At 46.1% G+C, this 23,433-nt stretch overlaps 1 protein-coding gene and 1 long non-coding RNA gene across 2 annotated transcripts; one reads left to right on the plus strand and one right to left on the minus strand.

Moving 5' to 3' along the window:
• Positions 1 to 965: 965 nt before the first annotated feature.
• Positions 966 to 6,479, minus strand: aqp4 (aquaporin 4). Its single transcript, XM_061838633.1, has 6 exons — positions 6,034 to 6,479; positions 4,879 to 5,041; positions 4,527 to 4,790; positions 4,286 to 4,450; positions 3,090 to 3,170; positions 966 to 1,794 (listed from the first exon to the last, which is right to left on the minus strand). Exons 2-6 carry the CDS (start codon positions 5,032 to 5,034, stop codon positions 1,561 to 1,563), a joined length of 900 nt encoding a protein of 299 aa, XP_061694617.1. The 5' UTR covers positions 5,035 to 5,041; positions 6,034 to 6,479; the 3' UTR covers positions 966 to 1,560.
• On the plus strand, positions 6,229 to 15,634 carry LOC133510577 (uncharacterized). The gene is made up of 4 exons (XR_009797645.1): positions 6,229 to 6,350; positions 6,733 to 6,801; positions 7,037 to 7,078; positions 13,595 to 15,634. It is a non-coding gene; the product is annotated as an uncharacterized LOC133510577 (long non-coding RNA).
• The last annotated feature ends 7,799 nt before the right edge of the window (positions 15,635 to 23,433 follow it).

Below are 23,433 nucleotides of genomic sequence, written 5' to 3' on the forward strand. Positions count from 1 at the left end.
ACTCTGGATGGCAGCCTTTACTTTACCCAGTGGACCACTGCAATGCCGTTGTACCCACTGACCCCCCCCCCCCCCCAAAAAAAAACAAACAAACAAAAAATAGCGAATACACGTCTAGCGATATGTCGATTGGTTAAAGCCAGTTGGCCGCCATCTTGGTACTCCCAAAACGTGCGGTTTACAGGTTGGATTACGGCGGGGGTTTTACTCAAAGTTTGGCATGTAGAATTAAAACTGAGCTTTACCTTTTTTCCATTCTGGTAACATGAAAGATTTTTAATTCGACTTGGTAAGCCAAAAAAAAAAAAAGGATAAGTGCAAAGGAAAGACATAGAACACCGTGACTACCAAGAAACCTTGCATATTACCTGACATGTTAACTTTTCCCAAAATACGCTATGAAGTACGATCATCATAACATAGCAAAAAAAAAAAAAAAGCAATTTTTGTCATAAAAATATTCGACAACATAAGAATTTTAAGTCAATCAGTTCAATATATTTTTGGAAACAAGCACTCGGAATGGGCAAATACATGCTAACCGCATTGTTCATTTGTTTCTCTGCGACGTCCTATTTCAGACAGAAAATTTCAACTTGTTTCCTCGCATTCGAAAATCAAATTCAATTAGCGGGGTTTTGTATTATGAAACCCATCCAAAAATTTCACGGAAAACGTGTTTTCTTGCTGATCCACTGATGAAGTTTGGGCCTGTCGGCCTATAAAGGTGAAGCAGAGAGTGAACAGTGAACTGTAAACTTTGTTCAAGTGAATTAAGCTCATCAGAAAAAAAAATCTGTAGAATGTTTTGTTGTGACGACTTTTTGGCGGCCAATGAGCCATCCAGTCCGGTTGTACCATTTACCAAATAAAGGAGGCGCGTACAGCGCAACCCCACGGAAAAGTCCACCCACACCAATTTGATCATCTTCACAATAATCCCCGTATGGTCTGTATTTTGCAAACAAACTTTATTATCATATCTTACATAAAAATTCTCATAGCACCAATTCCAGATCAGGTCCTTCATCTTTTATATTTAGATGTGCTAACTAGAAAACCAGTGCGCAGAATTTATTACAAGCATATTAGTATGAAGTGCAATTATTCAGTGAATAGGCAAAAATGAACATTTTTACAAACAGTGCGTTTTCCATGAGTGCATACAGCTATGCACTGAAAATAGAGAGCATTATATTCAGTAATACACTTTTATACACGACATGCACTTTGCATGGGCTCATGTGACACTCGTGCCAAAAACAACAAGGCCGCATTTTCTTCCTCACTCAATCGACGTCGCCGCCCAGAAGATCCTACGCGGACGGTGGACCTCCCACGCTCGCTCGCGCCGCAGAACTGTCTTTTCGGCTGCCAGCGAAGCTACGCGGGAACACGTCATCGAAATTGTTCAGTGCGCAAAGCCTGTTGGAGTGAAAACGCATCCGAGGGTGAATTATCTGAAAGCATCGGCGGTGCGGGGTCGGGGACTGAAGACGAAAGGCAAATCTGTTGTCGTTCTCGTGCACGTTGCTGTCCGTTTCCAGCGCACGTGGCTCGTCAGACGGTGGACAGCACTTCTCTGGTCGGCGGAGGGTCTTTTCTCTCGGTCCTCTTCTTCCTCTTGACCATCTGCATGGAGTCCGGCCCGTCCCTGTCCACCTCCTTGTAGGTGCCCGTTTGGGCCTTGGGAATCACCTGCCCCGGACTTGGTTTGCAGCAGTCCGGACAGAACAGGTAGTCGTACAGGAGTCCCGCTATGATGGCGCCCAGGATGGGCCCGATCCAGTACAACTACAGCGGGATACAAAGACCTCATTTTTGACATCTTAACCATTTTTCATAAGTACGGCAGAGATCCTGGGTCATCCCCAGGGTCTCTTCCCGGTGCCTCACCGGGGAGGCATCCGGATCAGATGCCCCGGCCACCTCCTCTGGCTACGACACTGAGCCCCTCCCGGATGACCGAGCTTCTCATCCGTTGTCTAAGGGAGAGCCCGGACACCCTGCGGCGGTATCCGGGATCTTGTTCTTTGGGTCGCGACCCGCAGCTCATGCCCATAGTAAGGTTCGGAACGTAGATCGACTGGTAAAGAGAGCTTCGCCTTTCGGTTTAGCTCCCTTTTACTCGGCTTCCTCGTGGGAAGGCGTGTTGGTGGAACTTCGAAGTATTCTCCCCCACCATCACAACATCCCGAGTTGAGGTCCGCAGCGCCCCGTCCCCACTATAGTGTTGACGGCACAATGCTTCCTCTTCTTGAGACACCGGACGGTGGACCAGAATTTCTCCGAAGCCGTCCTGAAGTCGTTCTCCGTAGCCTCACTGGACTCTTCCCACGCTGGGGTTTTTGCCTCAGCGATCGCCGAGGCTGCATTGGCCAGCCGGTACCCGTCAGCTGCCTCGGGAGCCCCACAGGCCAGAAATGCCCGCTAGGACTCCTTCAGCTTGACAGCATCCCTCACCGTTGGTGTCCACCAACGTGTTCGTGGGTTGCTGCCCCGACATGCACCGACCGACCACCTTACGGCCACAGCTCCAGTCGGCCCCCCTCGGCAACGGAGGCGCGGAACCTCGTCCGCTCGGACTCAATGCCCCCCCCCCCCCCGTCTCCTCCGGGATGTGAGCAAAGTTCTTTCGGAGGATTTTCAGCCACATTGATTGGCTGACAACCAATCAGGGTTGAACGCCGCCTCCTACTCAAAAATAGGTGGGATTGCCGCCAGCACTCCTGCAAGCATTGTGAGGATAAGCGGCTCAGAAAGTTGATAGCCGTGGTATGACTTCACCAATCACCATTTGGTCAATGTCAAATTTCCGAGTTGCTTATCCTCACAAGCGTCACGGGAGTGGAGCCTATCCCACCTAACTTCAGGCGAAAGGCTAACTGCGCCTCGAACTGGTCGCCAGTATAACCAATTCAAAAGCACGCAAGTATGCGTTGGATATGTCTTACATCTAGATTAAAATTATACAGCCTATAGACCAAAGTAGACAAAGGTAGTAGTCCAGTTAACCTTTTTCAGGGTAATCTCGTCCATGAGCTGGAGGAGGAACGCCCGGAAAGGAATTTTGCACCCAGTTCTCTTACCCAGTGCTGATCGAAGCTCAGCATGACGAGTGCCGGACCGAAGGAACGAGCAGGGTTCATGTTGGCTCCGGTGTAAGGGATCTGAAAGTCATCCCGTACGAAAACAAAGTCACGAGAAAAAGTAGCTGGGAACTGACATCACACAAAAGTGGAAATTCACTCAAGGAATTCAGAGGATGGGAACATGTGCTCAGTTTTTTCTATCCAGGGTTTTTGCAATCTCCCAGAAGGTCACCATGCGATGACAACCGCCAATAAAGTTGCGCACGCGGGTGTGAATCAGCACTCAGCGGCAACCGGACTTGTACCTCGAGGAGTTGATCCAGAAATGACTCCTGATATGCGTTTCGAATTCATCCTGTGATTGGCTCAAATTTGTCGTTTCTCTGGTCTCGCATGAACGACGTTGGCTGCTTTGTTTGTTTGTTTTTTTCCTATAATGGCAACAATGTCCATATGATGCAATGCAAATGTAAATATGGCTATTTGTAAAGGTTGGGACACTAGCTAGCGAACCCGCTGTTTTGTCATCGATATAAATTGTGATTTCACTTGATTTTATAATTCACAATATTTTTTAACCCCACAGCCATCTTAAAATACATAAATTTAGTCTTTGCGTGACTGGAATTATTTGCATTTCTATGCGTTTCAAAAGGAATGATACCTTTCTTTGCGTTGTCGGCTTAAGTTTTGCGCAGGTACACCCCAACGTGGTCACGGAGAAGCTCGCAGTCTACAAGACCCCCCCCCCCCCCGCCTTTATCATCAGACGAACTCATTCCTTCATTTTTCTCGTTGAGTTTTTTGCTGTCGAGCATCGTTGTCTTCCGCCGACTAAAAGCGAAGATGACACATCCACATCGCCGAGCCGCAGAAAACAATGCGCCAGGCCACTTCCGGCTTGGTTGCTTAGCAACCATCGGCAGCTACGAGAAGCTTGAGCCGAGCTACTTCTTTGCGCCGTACCCGTGCGGCGTGAAGGACTCCATCTCCCGACGCGTATCCTTGATCGCAGGGAGTCGGAACAAGTCCCAGACCGCTTTGGGCAAGGACGGACTACGCTCTGGACTTCTTGCCAGTCACACACAAAGAGACCAAGACTCACTCGTACTTTGCCGCTGAACGCGAACTGAACCCAAGCTGCCTTCACGGAAGCCACGTGAGTGAATTGTTGTTGGACGGAAAATACTCACCCCAAATAAGTGACCAATCGTTATGGACAGACCAATCGCAAAGGAAGCAGATCCACCCAGGTCTGTCCGTTTGGAGTCGCACGTGGCGAAAATGGTGAAGACCAGCTGGAACGTTAAGAGCAGCTCCACCAGTAGGCCGAGCCCCTCGTTGATATCCTCACCCACCTTAGCCAAGGCGAAGATTTGGGGTTTTATTTCAAAGGACAGAGAAATACAGGATGTTAAAAGCCCGAGTCCTCACCGTGCACACACCCAACGTCCCCCTTCGTTTTTCAGGCGTGATGAGGTACAGGAGTGCGGAACCTGTGATACCGCCCACGAGCTGGGCCACCACGTAGAACGCCCCCTTTACTATGCTGACTTTCTTGGTCACGAGCATCGCCAGAGTCACGGCGGGGTTGATGTGTCCGCCGCTTATGTGGCCAAAGCATTGCACCATGGTGGCGATGGTTAAACCGAAGCAAAGCGAAATGAGGACCCTGTGGTCTGGCAGAGGAGGACCGCCCTGATTGAGAGTTGTCAAAATGTCCATTTAAGTTCGACAAACTGCTGCGTGAGTTACAAATGATTGGAACGATCGACAAAGTTGTTACCGAGTTTGGAGGCGGGGTGGGAGATGTTCCGCTAGCCGCATCGTGCCAACCGATGGTGGAGCCCAGTCCGAGAAACACAAATAGGAGCGTGGCCAGGAATTCCGCTCCCACGGCCCTCCAGAATTCCTTGGTCCGAATCTTTTCCACTCCTGACATTATGTTCCTGGGACAAATAGAATGAAGACGTTGCAGCTGTCGCACAGATTTATAACAATCTTTTTCACGAGTGGATCAAATCAGGGAGCTCCGACTTCCCGAAGTAAATCCCCCAGTTGTTGTCGAAATTAAAACCCAAGAAGAGGGAAAGCGGGAAAGCGGAACTTTAAGATCTATTCTAAAGCTGACTGGATGCCAGTGCAAGGACTTTAGGATCCGAGTTCTATGCTCTGACCGCTTTGTTTTGGTCAGAACATGAGCTGCAGCATTCTGAATGCTGTTTAATACTCTCTTTTTTTTTTGTCTAGTCAGAAGACTATTACAGTAGTCAAGTTTTCCTGGTCTGCTTGACACATACAAGACTTGACTCTCGATGTGTTTTTCAGATGGCGGAAGGCAGTTTTTGTGATTGATTTGATATGATTGTTGAAAGTCAGGTCGGAATCAATCAGAACACCAAGATTCTGGACTTGGTCTTTGGTTTTTAGAGACAGAGAGTCCAGGTGTTTACGAACAGCAATTCTCTTTACTACCAAAAACAATTGTCTCGGTTTTGTTTTGATTTAGTTCAAGAAATTTGTGGCTCATCCAGTATTTTTTTATCCGATGTATGCAGTGGCATAATACCGCAATTGAACTGTAGTCATCTGGAGACACTGGTAAATATAACCGTGTGTCAAATTTTGAAGAATTTGACCCAAGCGGAGCATATATAGGCTGAACAAAGTCAACAGAAGGCTTCTTATCGATTCTTGTCATTTTTGAGAATTAAGAGTTCCCAGATGCTTCGTTGAAAGCAGCAACCATCCATTTTACAAGGCGTTTATCCTCACAAGGGTCGAGGGAGTGCTGGATATTATCCCAGCTAACGTCAGTATTTCAAATACCACTATGAAAGGTATATATGCGATTGGTCACCGTGTATCGAGGTTATATTGTGTTGTGTTTTGTTCCGGGTGTATACAAATTCCCGAGTGTCCTTGAAGCCGTCATACTTACAGCTTATCTCCGACGCGCCACGTGCAGGTGTGTTGACGCTATTTCTGTTTCGGTTTTCCCGTTTTTCTTTCTCCCGCTCGTCGTTCCGTTTTTGTTGGTTTCGTTCCACCCAGAGCGAAACCCCCCGCGAGACAATTTCCGACGGCAACGCAGCGATTTGAACGGGCTCGCCTGCAGCGCTCAAGGCCGTGTGAGCGCCTACGTTAGCCAGTGAAATCATCTTTGTGTCGGAGATCACGACCGGCGTTTCGTGCCTCAATGTGTCCTCCTCGACGCTCTGATTTCGTCGTCAAGCGAGCTCCGACAAACACTCGCCGGTCTGTGACGCCACGCAAACGTTTCGCATTGTGAAGGGCGTATTTTTTCACGCCAGCGCGGATGCGTCGACGCGCGTCACGAGTGCAGCGCTGCACAAATCGCGAGTGCGTCGACGAGTCGTTTTTTTTTTTTTGTTTGTTTTTGTTTTTTAGGGGCCCGGCGGATGTTTCAAATCGCAACGTGATGGCTGCGGACCGACCGCTGAATACGTCGCACTTAATTTCAGCGAAGAAATATGAGAAAATTGAGTTTTACCTCATGGATTTCGGTTTCATTGCTTTTGGCTTGGAATTGGTGTTAAAAAAATAAAAATAAAAATGCACCTGTCCAAAAAGAACACGGATGTTTAAAAACAAGTGTCCTGTGTGTTTTCCTTCACAGCAACTCGGCTGAATAAAAGGACTCCCTGATGGTTTTCCTCAGACAACTCAAGTTCTTCAAAATTCCGAGGTAATGTGAACACCCCCGCATCATGTCAGTGCACACTCACTTTTTTTTTTTTGGGGGGGGGGGGACATTAGTCATAACATCGGAGATGATTGGATGTTAAATAATAATATGATGCGTTGCATGTTAGAAAAGAATGTTGGTCTTCAGGGTAGTCCCCCCAAAAACTCACCTGAATACTGTACTTGGCATTTCTGGGTCTCCACAATGAGTCAATGGCATCATTTGCTTGGCACAGGTTTCACGCCCGATGCCCGTCCCGATGTGACCCCTGCCGACCGTAAGCCAAAAATTCCCACATCTTTCTTTCTTAAAAGCGTGCAATTTCATTTTTTCCCCTTCTCTCAAACAAGTTTTGGGGGGAAAAGCCAGCCGCCACTAAGCGCTGTGCTGCGAAATGTGGATGCATAGACGGTCATGGTTCTAAAAAAAAAAAAAAAAACCCGAAATGTTACATTAAAGCAGGGGTGTCAAACTCATTTTTGTCACAGCCTACATTGGAGTTCCGGTTTCTCTCAGAGGGATGTTATGACTGTGAAACCATAAAAATATTTAACCGCTTCATCATATTTGCACAAATTTATGAGCTAGGTTTGGAAGCAGAAATCAAGGGCAATGGGTTTTTCAACTGTTTATATTCGGTAACGCAAAAATGATTGCGATATCTCAACGTTAGCATTTTTTATAGGACAATTAGAAATTTTGGTCCAGATTTGCACAAGGATCATGGAGGTTGACACACATGATTTGCCTCTGCGGGCCACGTAAAATCATCTGGCGGGCCGGATCTGGCCCCCGGGCTTTTAGTTTGACATCAGTGCATTATAGTATCCAAAAGTGATCCGTTGTCAGCCAGGCGCAGTCACGTTCACATCTATGAGCAATTTTGAGTCGTTACTTTGAATCATCTTGTAAGATGTCAGCACATTTCATTCATCTTCTTAGCCGCTTATCCTCACAAGGGTGACGGGAGTGCTGCAGCCTATCCCAGCTGTCAACTGGCAGGAGGCAGGGTACACCGTGAACTGGTTGCCAGCCAATCGCAGGGCACATTGAGACAAACAGCCACACTCACGATCACACCTAGGGGCAATTTGGAGTTTCCCAAGAAGTATTTGTAATGCCAAATTGGCTCATTTGAGAAGAATGCGTTTTAAAAAAAAAAAAAAACGACACGGAGTCATCTCTAACGTACATGGAACCGTGTTGCGTTAAACACGTTAAACTTCGGTAAACCTCTCCCCCACAGACTTTTTTTTTTTTTTAAAATATGCATTGTTCTCAAATTAATCCAATGCGTATTTAAAAAAATAAAATAAACTGCTGGGATAGACTTCAGCCCCCGTACACGGAAGCGTGTTGCGGCCACATGTTAACCTACGTAAACTGTGACAGACGGTTTTTCTTTTTTTTTTTAAATATGTATTGGACTCATTTGAGAACAATGCATATTACCGTCGGGGAGAGGTTTAACGTGTGGACGCAACACGCTTCCGTGTACGTCCCTGTTGTATTATTATTATTTTTTTTTCAACGCATTTTTCCTCAAATGAGCCAACTTGGCATTACACATACTTACTGTGAATATTCTGCTGCGGTTCAATATCCCCCACACTGATGACCAGCTCTTTTTGACCTCCAATACGGCGCCGTGAAAATGGCGACGTCACGTGCACGAGCGCCATTGACACAGCATGTGTTGCCTTCATGAGGCTTAAACACAGATTTTAATTTTTTTTGCGGCTCCAGCCAGATTAGTTTTTTTTTCATCAGTTTGAGTTGCCGACCAGTTTAAAGAGGATTTTATTTACAGTGGGTACAAAAAGTATTCATACCCCTTTAAATTGTTCACTTTGTTGTATCAACCATGTGGTTTACTATTCCTAGTTAGAATATGTAGGCCTTCATATTGTATTTTATTCTTTATTCTTCTGTGTTGCGCCTTTCCACTGTGTGAAAGAACTTCCTATATACGAGTATATAGGTTAATATTCCTTGTATTTGGAACAAAAAGTAGGAAAGTTGTGAAATGTAAGCTACTTGGGGTGTTTGATTGCATCATCGCTGTTGGAAAAAATTGCGAAAATCAATCAAAATTATGCAGCTGCTTTGCAATAAAATTGTTTTGCCGAGCATATCAAATATAGAACTTATTTAGCAATATTAGCAGGAAGCAGGTTTCACCAGAAAGAGGATGACGCCGACTGCAGAGGAAGACCAGACGGAGCCAGTTCAATGGCGGTCGCCTGGAGGACGACCTGGAGATGACTTGTGCCACACTTACAAATTCTAAAACGCTTACGAATTCTATTTCCGTGACTTGTCTGTCACATTTGCCTTCCCTTTTTTGGGAATGTTGTAATCGTGGAACTCAATAGAAATGAAGGTGTCGGGGAGAACTGCTCCAGAACGTGGTGGACAATTGTGGGGCGTAGTTCTCTTGCGCTCTCCTCGAACAGGTCGTGAGTTTGTCCTCGTTATTTTAAACGCTTTTAACTAAATGTCACCCCGATTGAACCCGAACCTGACTGCGGAAAAAGCTTCTCTGCGCGGTTCTGGTCACTGTTGGGTTGTGTAAGCGTGATGGGAAGTTGACGCAGATTAGGAGTAATGTGTTGAAATATTTGTTTTTGGTCGGGAACAAGAACAAGCGATATCTATTTTTAACGCAAGAGACCCTTCAAAATCAGCTCGACATCACGTCTAACTCCGCAAACGGGTGCGCGAATGTTGTCGCTGTTGTTGGCCGCTATCGGCGTCAAAGCTAGCTAAAAGAAAACCGCCAGCTCCAAAAACCAACGACAACGAACTCGGCCCCGCTCGTTGCCGAGCGTCGGTGGAGACGAGCTGTCAGACTGCGACCCGGCCCAGATGCTGCAAAGCGTCAGCCTCAGATCCCCTGGCGAGCGCAAAAAGGGGATGTCGGCCAGAATCGGCATTAGGACGTATTTATGGCAAACAAAAACTGCGATTTTGATCACAAGATGTTTCTTTTGTCCCCCGGGTTCCGACAGCTCAGCAGAATGCCCTAATGAGTGTTCTTGCAACGTGTGGCGTACATTTTTCACATCTCCAAATGCATGTTAAAACCACCGCGTGCAGTAAAAGCCACACAACTCTTATCGACAAGGCCGGAGCTCATTTGACCTGGACTCAAGCCAAGTGCAAAAGTGTTCTGTGGTCTGATGAGTGCAAAATTCAAATTTGATTTTGGAAATCATGGATGTCGTTTCCCCCGGACATGAGGAAAAGGGACCGTCCGGATTATTAACGGCGCGAAGTTGGAAAGACGGCAAATGTGATGGTATCGTGCTGTGTTTGTGCCCATGGCAAAGGTAAATTGCACATCTCTGAAGGTGCCATTAATGCTGAAAGGTTTTTGGAGCAACGTATGCTGCCATCCAAGCAATGTCGGACGTTCCTGTTTATTGCTGCAAGAAGACACCAAGCTGCATTTGTGTTACAACATCGCGGTTTCGTAGTAAAAGGTTCAAGTACTAGACTGGCACGACAGCCATCCGTACTTGTCTTCCATTTGCAAATTTAGTTTTTAAACAATGTCCCGACTTTATTCGAATTGGGTTTTCTAATACTGGCTGGTGACAAGTCCTGGGATTATGTGGTCAGAAGGGACCAAAACTGATTTTTTTTTTTTGGGCCTTAAATCGATTCACCGTGTGTTTGGAGGAGGAAGAATTAGGGCTAGCATCCCAAAAACAATCATCTACTGCGAATGGGGGGGTGGAAGCATTGTGCTCTGGGGTTGCTTTTCTGCATGTGGGACTGGACGACTTCACTGTATTAAGGTGAGGATGACCGTGGGCCGTGTATCGCATGCTTTGTCACAGATGGAATAACTCCTTCACGGCCACCGGATGCGACGGCCATTTTCCTTTTAGCGGATGAAACTCCACATGTGACGTGAACACAGGTGTCCCTAGAGGTGACGTCGTCGGGCACGTGGGCTGGCATGGTGCCAAGTGACGTCGTAGGCGATATCCAGCGGGATATTCTATCACACTTGGCTCAATGTTCAGTAACTTGAAAGCTACGCTCAGTAACCTAAAGAGCAAAACAGATGAATGACCTGGTACATCTATGTACACTATATCTGATTTGATTATTATGATTATTGAACATTTTCCAAAAGTACAAAAGAAAAAAATGACAGTTCAGAACATTATCTATCTATCTGTCTGTCTGTCTGTCTGTCTGTCTGTCTGTCTATCTATCTCTCTACGTGTATATACATACTATACGTAGACCTAGATAATCGATATATACAGTACATGTATTTGTGGGGCGGCTGGAAAGCGTTGGCCTCACAGTTGTGAGGTCCCGGGTTCGATCCCGGACCCGCCTGTGTGGAGTTTGCATGTTCTCCCCGTGCTCTCCGGTTTCCTCCCACACTCAAAAACATGCAACATTAGTTGGACACTCTAAATTGCCCCAAGGTGTGATTGTGAGTGCGACTTGTCTCGATGTGCCCTGCGATTGGCTGGCGACCAGTTCAGGGTGTGCCCCGCCTCCTGCCCGTTGACAGCCGGGATAGGCTCCGGCACTCCCGCGACCCTCGTGAGGACAAGCGGCTAAGGAAATGGACGGATGTATTTGAGGGACGGCCACTATTTGCGACAATAGAAAGTCTTCGCTTTGTTTTGAAGGCACACCGCGGATGTCATTGCACGAAATCAAAGTAATAACTTTTCCCTCATTACATTTGACCTCATTCTTGTACAGCTGGTTCCATACGAACAATTAAGCACGCATTCATACTAACAAATCCGAGTATGGCCACCAGGCATATCCCCCCCCCCACCCAATTTTTTTCCAAACATTATGTAAATGCGCGCACGTAAACATTAACAAACCACATAAATCATTATGAAGGCAGTCTTGCTGTGAAAGCTGCTGCGAGGCATCACGCACATCAGGGGAGGCCCTTCTCTACTAATTATTAATATTTTGCCGCAATTCTCCCAATTTGCATGCATTTCAAGTGCAGTTTAGTCGCTTAATGTTTGTTGATACAGTGCATTCGCATGCCGTGAAAAAGTATTTTGACCCTCCTCAAATGTATTTTTGCATTTGCTTTGCACGTTAACGAATGTAAATATCAGACAGAGATAACTCGAGTACATATACAATAAATCTAAATATTTTATAAAATAAAATGTGTTTTTTTTTAAAGGTAGGCATTAAGAACCTCATGATTTGATCAGATTTTGATTATTTATTTTGCAATTAGATTAAATATTGTAATTTTCCGACATTTATTCAGTGAGATGTAAAAATGGAAAAAAGAGTACATTTTGAAGTATTTTTTTATGCCGCATAAAAATATGTTCCATGTCACGTCTCGGTTGTTAAGCAATAAAACAAATGAAAAATTTGCACATCGCACATTTAGTTAAAACCGTTTATAAATGAGGAGGAGGCGGCGGAAAGGGAGAAGCGTTGTTCTCTTGAATTATTGTGTCATATGTCAGACGACTCAATGAAAAATAACGTTCGTAAGCGTTTTAGAATTAGTAAGTATGGCAAAAGTCATTGGGAAGTTATCCTCCAGGTGCCCTCCATCAAACTGGCTCTGTCTGGTTTTCTGCAGCCAGCCAATTCCTCTTCTTGGTGCACGTCTGTTTCCTGCTTCTTCTTTTCCTTTCGGCTTGTCCCGTACGGGGTCGCCACAGCGTGTCATCTTTTTCCATCGAAGCCTATCTCGTGCATCTGTCCTCATGTCTTCCCTCGCAACATCCATCAAGCTTCGCTTTGGTCATCCTCTCCCTCGCTCTCTTCCCTGGTAGCTCCATCCTGACCGTCCTCCTGCCACTTTCCTCACTCTCTCGCCTCTGGACATGTCCAAAGCATCCAAGTCTGCTCTTGTCTCCAAAACATCCAACTTTGGCTGTCCCTCCCTCTAATGAGCTCATTTCTAATCCTATCCAACCTGCTCACTCCGAAAACACGACACTTGTTAGAACCATTGGAACGTTAACATCCTTATAAACCAAAATGTTTATTTCGTCTTGGAAATTTTGATGAAAAAGCGCAATAACATTGGTGCATATAGCGTAAAAAAATGAAAAACATGGCAGGCAGCTCTGTCTTGGAAAAATTCGGTGCTTTTGTACTCATATTAAAAATGATTTATGGCAGCACGGTGGTGCAACTGGAAAGCGTTGGCCTCACAGTTCTGAGGACCTGGGTTCAATCCCACATCCCCAAAACATTGAAAAGACTAAATTGCCCCATCGGTGTGATTTTCAGTGCTGCTGTTTGTCTCCGTGTGCCCTGCGATTGGCTGGCAGCCAGTTCAGCGTGTACCCCGCCTCCTGCCCCTTGACAGCTGGGATACGCTCCAGCACTCCCGTCACCCTCGTGGGGATAAGCGGCTAAGAAGATGAATGAAATGTGCTGACATCTTGCAAGATGATTCAAAGTAACGACTCAAAATTGCTCACAGATGTGAACGTGACTGCGCCTGGCCTGGCTGACAACAGATCAGTTTTGGATACTACAATGCACCGATGTCAAACTAAGAGCCCGGGGGCCAGATCCGGCCCGCCAGATGATTTTACGTGGCTGAGAAAATTGATGAATGGAATAATTCTTTACTTAAGGCGGTTACTGTGTTTTGCCTTTTTTTTTTTTTTTTTTTTTTGAAGTAACACCTCTTCCTGCCGACTTTAACGATTTGAAGCCCGCTGTGTTAACTCTTTCAGCTGGATTGAAATCCAAAACTTTTAACTAGGCCACTGCAAAGCCTTTATTTCTTTCTAAATGTATTTCTTTGAAGCTTTGGTGTGGTCAACACAACCTGGCGTTGAGCACTTTAAAGATTGTGGAGATGATTGTGGACTTCAGGAGGCAACCTTCACCACAGCTGCCCCTCACGCTGCCCAACTGTCAAGACCTTCAAGTTCTTGGGAATTACAGAGGACCCGAAGTGGGAGGCAAACATCAACTCCATCCTCAAAAAAGCCCAGCAAGGGACGTCCTTCTTGCGGCTTCTGAGGAAGAACATCCCGTCACAAGAGCTGTTGAGACAGTTCTACACGGCGGTCATCTAATCAGTCCTGTGCACCTCCATCGCAATCTGGTTTGGGGGCGCCACAAAAAAAGGACAACCTCAGACTGCAAAGGACATTCAAAACCGCTGAACGGATTGTCGGCACCACGCAACCCACTTTTGAGGACTTCCACGCCACTCGGACTGGGACCAGAGCGGGCAGGATCCTTTCGGACCCTCCGCATCCCGGACACCAGCTCTTCCGGCTCCTTCCGTCGGGAAAGCGCTACAGATCAATGAAATTCAAAAGAAGCAGGCATTCGAACTGGGTTGTTTTTTTTTTCCCCCTTTGGCAATTAACTCATTAAATTCTCGATCATCGAACCTTCTGTCACCGTAATTTCCGGACTATAAGCCGCGACTTTTGTCGCACGTTTTCAACCCTGCGACTTATACAATGATGCGGCTAATTTATTCATTTTTTTTCCTAACGGCCGCCAGCGGCGCTCGAGCAGAAAAGGTAAGAGTGAGACAGGTGGAATATATGCGTCGAGGAAGACGCAAGTTTCATGTAGCCTCGCGCTTTGTGCGTGTATAAAATTTAGCATCATGAAAAATGCAAGAAGCTGGCCAATAAAGAAGGAAACGGCTGCTGCACGTAAACGTGGCAAAAACGAATCGATGGTGAGACGCTGGAAATGGCACCGGGAAGAACTGGAGCAATGGAAAAATGCATCAAAGTCGATGGCCTGAACCTTATTGCTGCTGCGTTACTGCTCCATCAAAGGCACTGTTTGGAAAGAAAAGCTAAGGTATTTTATTCAAACTTTGAAAACTCTTTCTGTGCACCGTCTTTCTTCGTAAATATTTCATGTTTCACTATGGGCAGATGCGCCTTATAGACAGGTGCGACTTATGTATGTACAAAATGCTTTTTCCTTTAAAAATGTACTGGGTGAGGCTTATAATCAGGTGCGGCTTTTATATTTTGTGGACCGTATGATTCGTAACTTTAACCTGCTCTGCTCTTGCACTCGTCTATAACGGGAACCGCAAGCGGGTAAAGGTACTCTGTCCGAGCTTGACACAATGTAGGATGTTAACGACACACTTATCTATTCTAAATAAAGATTTTACATCTTGCATGGGGCCTCCGCTCCCCAGGAGGGGTTGCATCAGGAAGGGCGTCCGGCGTCAAAACTGCGCCAAACAAATACGAGATGTCACGCTGTGGCGACCCCTAACGGGACAAGCCGGAAGAAACGGAACAGAAATGTCTTCTTGTTGTTGTTTTGTTGTTCTTTGATTTGAACGTTCGACTGCCGGAGGAAAAATTCCTCGTGTGTTTTTACACACTTGGCCAATAAAGCTGATTCTGATTCTGATTCTGATGGCTCAGTTGAGTGCAAAACATTCAAATTCAGCCCTCATGCTCATCTTCTAATATAATATTCACCTGCTCATCGCCAGCATTATCACCTGCGACAGATTTGATTCTGAAACGCCGTTTTATTCCCCCTTCGCACTTGTCTTGTCTTCTTAAGTTAATCGTCAAAAGATTTGACTGCAAGCTGGCAATTTTTCCTTTGATAGCACTGTTACCAAAAAAGGCCAAATATTTTGAGCAGTTTAAAGAGATGTTTACTTACAGTGGGGGGCGGAAAGTATTCACACCCCCTCAAATATTTCTTTTTTTTTTTTTTTAATCAGCCATGTGGCTTGCCATTCCGAGTCAAAATATGTTGGCCTTTGTGCTATATTTTGGATTCTTTGGTATTCTTCTGTCCTGTGACTTTCCACTGTAAAACAACTTCCTATATACGTGTAACAAAACCAGTAAAGTTATGAAATGTAATCTATTTGAGGAGTTTGATTGCATCATAGCAGATACTGGGTGGATGTACCTTGGAAGACTTTCCCTGCATGGTTCTGGTCACTGTTGGGTTGCATAATTGTGATGGGAAGTTGAAGCAGATTAGACGGAATATGTTGAAATCTGGTTTATTTTTGGGCGGGACACACAACAGACACCGAGTCAACACTTGAACCTTACTGATCGACTGATGTCACGTTTAAACGGGAAATATAATGCGTTTTTACACAATATCCTCAAAATTAGCTCGACATGACGTCTAACTCCACAAACGAATGTCGTTGCTGTTGTTGGCTGCTATCGGCGTCAAAAGCTAGCGAAAAGAAAAAGCAACGGCGTCTGACGCTCGTAGACAGAACGAACTCAGCCCCTCTCATTACCGAGCCTCGGTGGAGACGAGCTGTCACACTGCAACCCACGGGAGCCCGGCCCAGATGCTGCAAAGCGTCAGCCTCAGATCCCCTGGCGAGCGCAAAAAAAAAAGAGGATGTCGACCAGAATCAGGATTACGACGTATTTATGGAAAAGAAAAACTGTGATTTTCATCACAATACGTCTGTTTTGTCCCCTGGGTTCTGACAACTCAGCGGAATACCTCAAGTGTGTTCTTGCAACGTGTGGCGTATTCTCACTCCGTTGGCCAATACGGCACATAATGTCTGTCGTCGTAGCAAAACTGAAACGCACACAGTGAAAGCCGCACACTGTCTCAACAACGCCGGCTTCTCTGGGCCCGAGATCGTCTGAGCCGGACTAAAGCCAAGTGCAAAAAGTGTGCTGCGCTCTGGTGAGTGCAAAATTCAAATTTATTTTGGAAACCGTGGACGTTATGTCCCCCCCCCCCCCCCCCCCGGGCACGGGGAAAAGGACCGTCCAGATTATTATCGGGGCAAAGTTGAAAAGCCAGAAAAATGTGATGGCATCGAGCTGATTTCGTGCCCGTGCCAAAGGTAACTTGCACGTGTGACGGCGCCATTAATGCTGAAAGGTAGCTGAGGTTTTTGGAAAAACATCCATCCAGCCATTTTCTTTGCCGCTTATCCCCACAAGGGTCATGGGGAGTGCTGGAGCCAATCCCAGCTGTCAACGGGCAGGAGGCGGGGTACACCTTGAACTGGTCGCCGTCGGTTGCGCTCACAATCACACCTAGGGGCAATTTAGAGTGTCCAATAATATTGGACGCTTTGGGACACAGGCGGGGCCGGGATTGAACCCGGGACCACAGAACTGTAAGGCTTTACCAGCAGATCCACCGTGCCGCCTTATATATATTAGGTATATATAATCTATATTATGCAGCGATACATTACCACAATATTATTATGATTTATTTATTTTTTTTTTTTACCTTAATAACATCGAGCGTTCATCAGAGATGGCCACTGCTAACGGGACAAGCCGAAATACATACGTACAGCCTGAAATGACTGCAATTGATGGTGGATACCACAGGGTGGCGCCAGTGTACTTCGCAACCATTTGAAGTGAGCCACCCAAGCCCACTGATGGCGCTCTTGGTCCTTCCTGCACGGCGCGTCACGCTTCTCGACTGTAATTCCGCCGCATGAAATTCCTTTCCGAGCTTTTCCAGAGCTGAGCATATTTCAATCAGCCTTATCGCCACGTTCACAGCATCGTGGCTTAGAGAAGAAGCACTTAGAGGCCTCGCAGGTGTGCCCAGAACCTCTGACAAGCGCCGAAACAATGCTTTGATGAATGGGGGGTGGTTGCAATAGAAGGGCGGCATGCTGTAATCGCCATTGTTTGGATTGTATTTGCAAAATATGACGCTGCACTTCTACCAAAAGAATATTTTGCGTCTCTGAGGAGCTGACATTCACTTGAACGCTACTGGTGCATGAAAGACCAAAATTTGGCAGAACGTTTCTCAAGTTTTAACTGTTATAAAATATACTCACGCATGCATGGTGGGTTTAAAAAAAAAAAAAAAAAAAAAGGCTGAACATTGTGAAGTGTTTGGTATATTTTTTCGGAAGTAAATGTGGTGTGGCAGCCGTTGCGGCTTTTGTCAGAAAGACGCGAGATAAGATTGTGATCCAAGTCTGAAAATCCTCAAGAGATGATCGCGTTTCCACGGCCATTCAGAACCAAATTGGAGTCACCGCCAATTAGTGGGCAGCCCGATTTGGAAGTCACCTCAGGTCACATGATTGAAAAATGCTTTATTGGCCTTGGCGGGATTTTCATTCATGAGAGTCGCAGGTGAGCTGTAATCTTTAGAGCTCGTGTATGTGAACTCACCATTTTCAAGGCGCCAAATTGCCGGTCAAACAGACCTGCCTGGCATTGTGGCGGACATTGAGAACCGGAGGAGAATATTCACAATGCCCGAGATTTGTTGTGCTGTTTGTTGGTTTGTCACAACAGACGAGACAGATATTCAAAGAGGTCGTTCTATGGAATACCAGATGAAAAGATGGATGGATTTCGGCAATTAAAGGTGATGGATGGTGCCCAACCAAAATACGCACACGACTGCGTAGCGATCACTTCACTTCAGGTAGGAATTATTCTTCTCAATCTCAAATTCCCAAGAAATATTCATAATGCTAAATTGGCTCATTTGAGAACAATGCGTAAAAAAAACCCCAAAAACGACAGGGAGTCGTCTCCAACGTACACGGAAGTGTGTTGCGGCCACACATTACACTTTGGTTAACCTCTCTCCAACAGACGGATTTTTTTTTTTTTTTATTCATTGTTCACAAATGAGTCTAATGTGTATTTCAAAAAAAGAAAATAAACTGTCGGTCACACGGAGGGTTATGTAGGTTAATGTGTGGCTGCAACACGCTTCCGTGTACGGGGGCTGAAGCCTATCCCAGAGGTTTATCTTCTTTTTTTTAAATATGCATTGGACTCATTTGAGAACAATGCATATTTAAAAAAAAAAAAAAAATCTGTCACGGAGAGGTTTACCGAAGTTTAACATGTGGCCGCAACGCGCTTCCGTGTCCGAAGAGCCGACTCAGTCTTTTTTTTTTTTTTCAAATCATAGTTAACGAATGTGAGTTTGTGTAAAACCAGAGGTCATTTATTTAAATAATGGTATTTGTGTTGAAAAAAATCTGAGTGGCTCCATCACTATGTTGTATTTAATCTTGATTGAGAACAGATCCAGCAACAAAGTATTTGTACGCGTCCGGGCTTTTCTACGCTTTCAAACTCTTGCGTGTAAATCTCGATGACTTACTCACCGGATCCGTGTGTAGGTCCAGTTGTCCAAGACGAGCGCAAGCGGGTTAAACAGTCCAATTTCTTATCGGCAAAAACGTCGACTTCGGCGATATATATGGGCCCTCTGTGCCAAGTGTCTCTCATTTTTCCACGTACCTTCGTTTATTATCACCTTCTAAATGTTTAACGGTTTCGGACAAGATTTTGGGCGTCGTGCTATAAGACCGACTTAGCATTGAAGAATGCTTTGCTAGACCGTCAATATGGCCAGCCACGTGACTTCGGTGACGTAGGTGGACGAGCTCTACACCCGGTGGCGTTGACACCTACGGACAATTTAGTCTTAATGCCCTAAACATTCACGTTTTTGGAATGTGGGATGACGACGGAGTCGCACCTTGAGAAAATCCAACGCAAGCGTGGGGAGAACATGCCAACTCCACGCAGGACGGGCTCAGCCCGGATTCTCCCCCAGAACTAACCACTGGCACCACCGTGCCGCCGCGTTGTCACGTCAGTGCTCACACGCACGCTTGCCGCTCGCATCCTCGAGGACTGAAGAAGGTCCATGTGAGGTTGCCATGGCAATGACACAGACGCTGTTCTCCTTATTTGCATCAAGTGGACCAGCAACGTGAATTTGGTGCTCCTTTGGTGCAATTTGCACATATTGTGGCGTTAAATCAACTGCGCTGTCCCACGAAGCCGCCTCTCCCCTCCCCTTTTCATACCCGAGTTCAAACTGCATAATCGATAGCCTACGGTAAGACTATTTTCCCTATTGGTGGCACGTTGTTGACGCGTGACAAAAATGACATTTTAGCCCCCCCCTCGCCACCCGTTTACGATTCCATTGTCACACGCAACCCGCGTTTTGCTGAGGCAGCACTTGCAGCGCAGGCAACGACACAAAAAGGTCCACCAACGTGGACGCGTACCCATTTGTGTCACATTTGTGTGCGCACCCGCCTCACATCGCACTTATCTGTACATTTTTTTTCCCCGAATATTGCTGCAGGGCACTCCCACATCATGTTTGTTGCGGGTATTTTCACACACATTTGCCCATCCTTTTTTAATGATTTTTTTCTATATGAGAAAGGCTGCAGAAAAAGTATCACGCTCGGGAGAAGCGGAGCCAAGTTAGTTGCGGTTAAAGAAAAAAAGGGGCCAGAGGAAGGGTTCCCTGGTGTAAGTGGATGCGACAGCTCCTCACCCAGGAGACCGCTTGGACTGAGCGCACACTGGAGGCCGCCAGGGCCACCTGTCACACAGATCTGTGACTAAACAACTCTATTAGTGACGGGGGGGGGGGCACACATGCAAACACACTCAAAAATTCTGTTTACATACACGTCCTGCAATGTTATGCAGAGTGCCCGCAAAACGCATGATATTTACCTTTTTTGGGTTTTCTTTTTACTTGACGTGCACGAGAGACTCCACACATGATGAAAAACATGTCATTTGCGCTTATTGCTCATGTAGTATATATTGTATTTATGTTCACTAACACAGGCCACGTATTGAACCATATCGCCATTGACAATGGTCATAGCCTACCCCCAAACCTGTTGTAGTACTAACATTCGCCAGCAGGAAGCAGCATAACAAGTGTGGGAAAATACAAAGAAAAAAATAGCAGAGGAAGAAGCAGAGCTAGGCTAACTGTTAGCCTTCCTGGTCAGTCCCACTGATTTAAAAAAAAAAAAAAAAGACTGGATGGCTCATTTGTTCACCAAAACTAAAGTCGCCATCCGCCATCTTGATACTCCCAAAACAAGCGTGCCGACCTGCGCAGCGGCAGCAGTTTTGTGGCTGTGAGGAAACATTCCGCAGGTTAGAAAGATCAAGTTTGTAGAGGGTTTTTTTTTTTTATTTTCTGATGAGCTTAATTCACTTGAACAAAGTTTTGTTTCAAATGCGAGGAAACAAGTTGACATTTTTTTCTGTCTGAAATAGGACGTCGCAGAGACGACAAATGAACAATCCGTTTAGCATGTATTTGCCCATTGTGAGTCCTTATTTCCCAAAATATATTGAACTGATTGACTTGAAAATTTTTATGAGAAAAAAAAATGCTTCGTTTTTTCGCTATGTGATGATGATAGTGCTTCACAGTGTATTTTGGGACACAAAAAGGAGAATAAAAGACATCACGACTGTTGCAAGCCGCAGGTTAGTGACGTGCTACAGCAAGTTTGGCTAACGTCATCGCCGTAGCAACGGGACTCCGTTGCAAACTTCTTTCTATTCATTCATAATGTCAGCGTTTTTTGAAATGTTTTCATTTTCCTGCAAGCCTCGTCCCGATAAAACGTGTGCATTAAATCAGGACAGTCCATCATTGTCAATGTTGTCTCGTTCTATGTATAGAAAGGCGAACGTCGCCATTATTTGTCGCCATTTGGGAAGAAGGGTCACAAAGCGGGGGGGTCGGGTCGGCCCGGTCGAAGTCCGCCGCTCGTCCGCCCTTCACGTGCACCCGCGACGGGGCTCGTCGTGCCCGCGGTGCTTTTGGACCGCTGACTTTCACCGCAAATGACTTTTTCTCTGAATGTTTCCCAGTGAACTGCTTAATTGGAATCTAAACAAAAACAAAGATGCAATTGAATTGTTGATCTGTATGTTCATCATTCCCCGGCCGGGAGGGCACGTCGCAGCCGACGTATTTGACTGTGGATCCAGTAGCGCCGTGCCCGCGGTGCGTGAAGAAGCGGGGTTTGCTCCTCCAGGAACGGGCCCTTTGGCAGGCCCGCTAATGGGATACGGTCCACGGCTTCACCTGTTCCCATGAGTTTCTCCCCTCTGGGACTCCGTCATGTGACGGGGAGGTAATGAGGGAGGCTGTAATTTGAGAGAGCGTGATCACCCCCACCCCGGAGGAGTAAAGCGTGGCCTGCGTTCTTGCTAGGAGACGAGCGAAGGGGAAAACAGCAAAGGGCTTTTAGGAGAAGTGGAACAGCGCCGAAGGGCAATTTTGCACTCCCAACGCTACATTTGCGCCGCCCACAGCGCTGTTGTCGGCAGGCTGGGCGGTGAGACCGCGTAAATCAGCCATGAATTCGACCAAAAAGAGAATCGGCGCATGGTACTTTGCAGACGGGCTCGCTTCACGTCAAAGGATTAACACGTTAGCATTTCTTGAGCTTTTTCTTTGGCTTTTTTTTGGTGTGCGTTATGCTCATTAGAAGCTGAAAGTCAAAAACTTGACCCTCATGCAGAGCATCAATTTGAACTTAATGTTATTAAAAGTATGACATTTTAGAGTGACCAACTTATTAATTTCCATCCATCCAACCATTTTCATAGCCGCTTATTCTCACAAGGGTCACGGGGAATGCTGCAGCCTATCCCAGCTGTCAACAGGCAGGAGGCGGGGTACATCCTGAACTGGTTGACAGCCAATCGGAGGGCACATCGAGTCAGACAACCAATCGCACTCATAATCACACCTAGGGGCAATTTAGGGTGTGCAATTAACGTTGCTTGTTTTTGGGATGTGGGGGGAAGCCGGAAAACCCACGCAGGCACAGGGAGAACATGCAAACTCCACACAGGCGGGTGCGGGATCGAACCCGGAACCTCAGAACACTGAGGCCAACACTTTACCAGCTGAGTCACCTTATTAGTTTCCAAAACTATATAAATTTATAAACATTAGATTGTGTCATGCCATTCATTGTATACAGAGTTTTTCAATCCATCCATCCATTTTCTTTGCCGCTTATGCTCACGAGGGTCGCGGAGAGTGCTGGGGCCTATCCCGGCTGTCAATGGGCAGGAGGCGAGGTACACCCTGAACTGGTCGGCAGCCAATCGCAGGACACATGGAGACAAACAGCTGCACTCACAATCACACCTCGAGTGTCCAATTAATGTTGGAGTTATTAATTTTGCAAAACTATATAAATTTATAAAGAAATGGATTAAAGCGCAGCCATTTTCTCAGAATAATCCAAATGGATTTATTGCATTGTGAAACATATATTGAAAAAAAAAAAAAATGATTTGGGCTGTTAATTTCAAACAGCTGTGAACGGTTTGTGTCCAATCCCCGACGTCCCGCGAGAGACTTGCATCGTAGCAAATTTACAAATTTCCCACCTGCGATGGTTTTGGACAGCTTTCTGACAAAAATGAAGGTGAAGAACGACGTAAAACGGCTAATCGATGTCTTCCCTTGGCACATGGCGGCGAGGGGAGATGACGCTGTCACTTGAACAAGACGTCGCTGCAGCGCCTCCTTCCTGGAGGGGTTGCCGTTCTTTCGCTGTCACTTCCCTTCCGGCCCACACTGACGCCGGAACCTGGGAAACGCTTCCAGGAAGCTGAAAAAAATACGACAAACGTGTATTACTGCATGTTGAGCACATTTCTGCGCTCAGTGAATCGTAGTTGGCTTTCTTTTCATATTTTAAGACATTTCACAGGCCTCCGAAGAACATGTCTGTGCCTTGCCCACGTTCCCCCCCCCCCAAAAAAAAAAAAAAAAAAAAAAGTTCTGCTTACACTTTAAAGCCAACCGTTACTGTGACTGTTACGCAGGTCCACC

The sequence above is a fragment of the Syngnathoides biaculeatus genome, chromosome 13 (genome assembly GCF_019802595.1).
Source record: "Syngnathoides biaculeatus isolate LvHL_M chromosome 13, ASM1980259v1, whole genome shotgun sequence".
Taxonomy (NCBI): Eukaryota; Metazoa; Chordata; class Actinopteri; order Syngnathiformes; family Syngnathidae; genus Syngnathoides; species Syngnathoides biaculeatus.

Excerpts from the sequence above, each read along its gene's own strand:
- aqp4 (XM_061838633.1), bottom strand. The coding sequence starts at position 5,034 with ATGTCAGGAGTGGAAAAGATTCGGACCAAGGAATTCTGGAGGGCCGTG. Across the intron at positions 4,451-4,526 it reads GGACGTTGGGTGTGTGCACG|GTGGGTGAGGATATCAACGA; the intron begins GTGAGGACTCGG and ends GCCTTGGCTAAG. Across the intron at positions 3,171-4,285 it reads CGATTGGTCACTTATTTGGG|ATCCCTTACACCGGAGCCAA; the intron begins GTGAGTATTTTC and ends GATGACTTTCAG.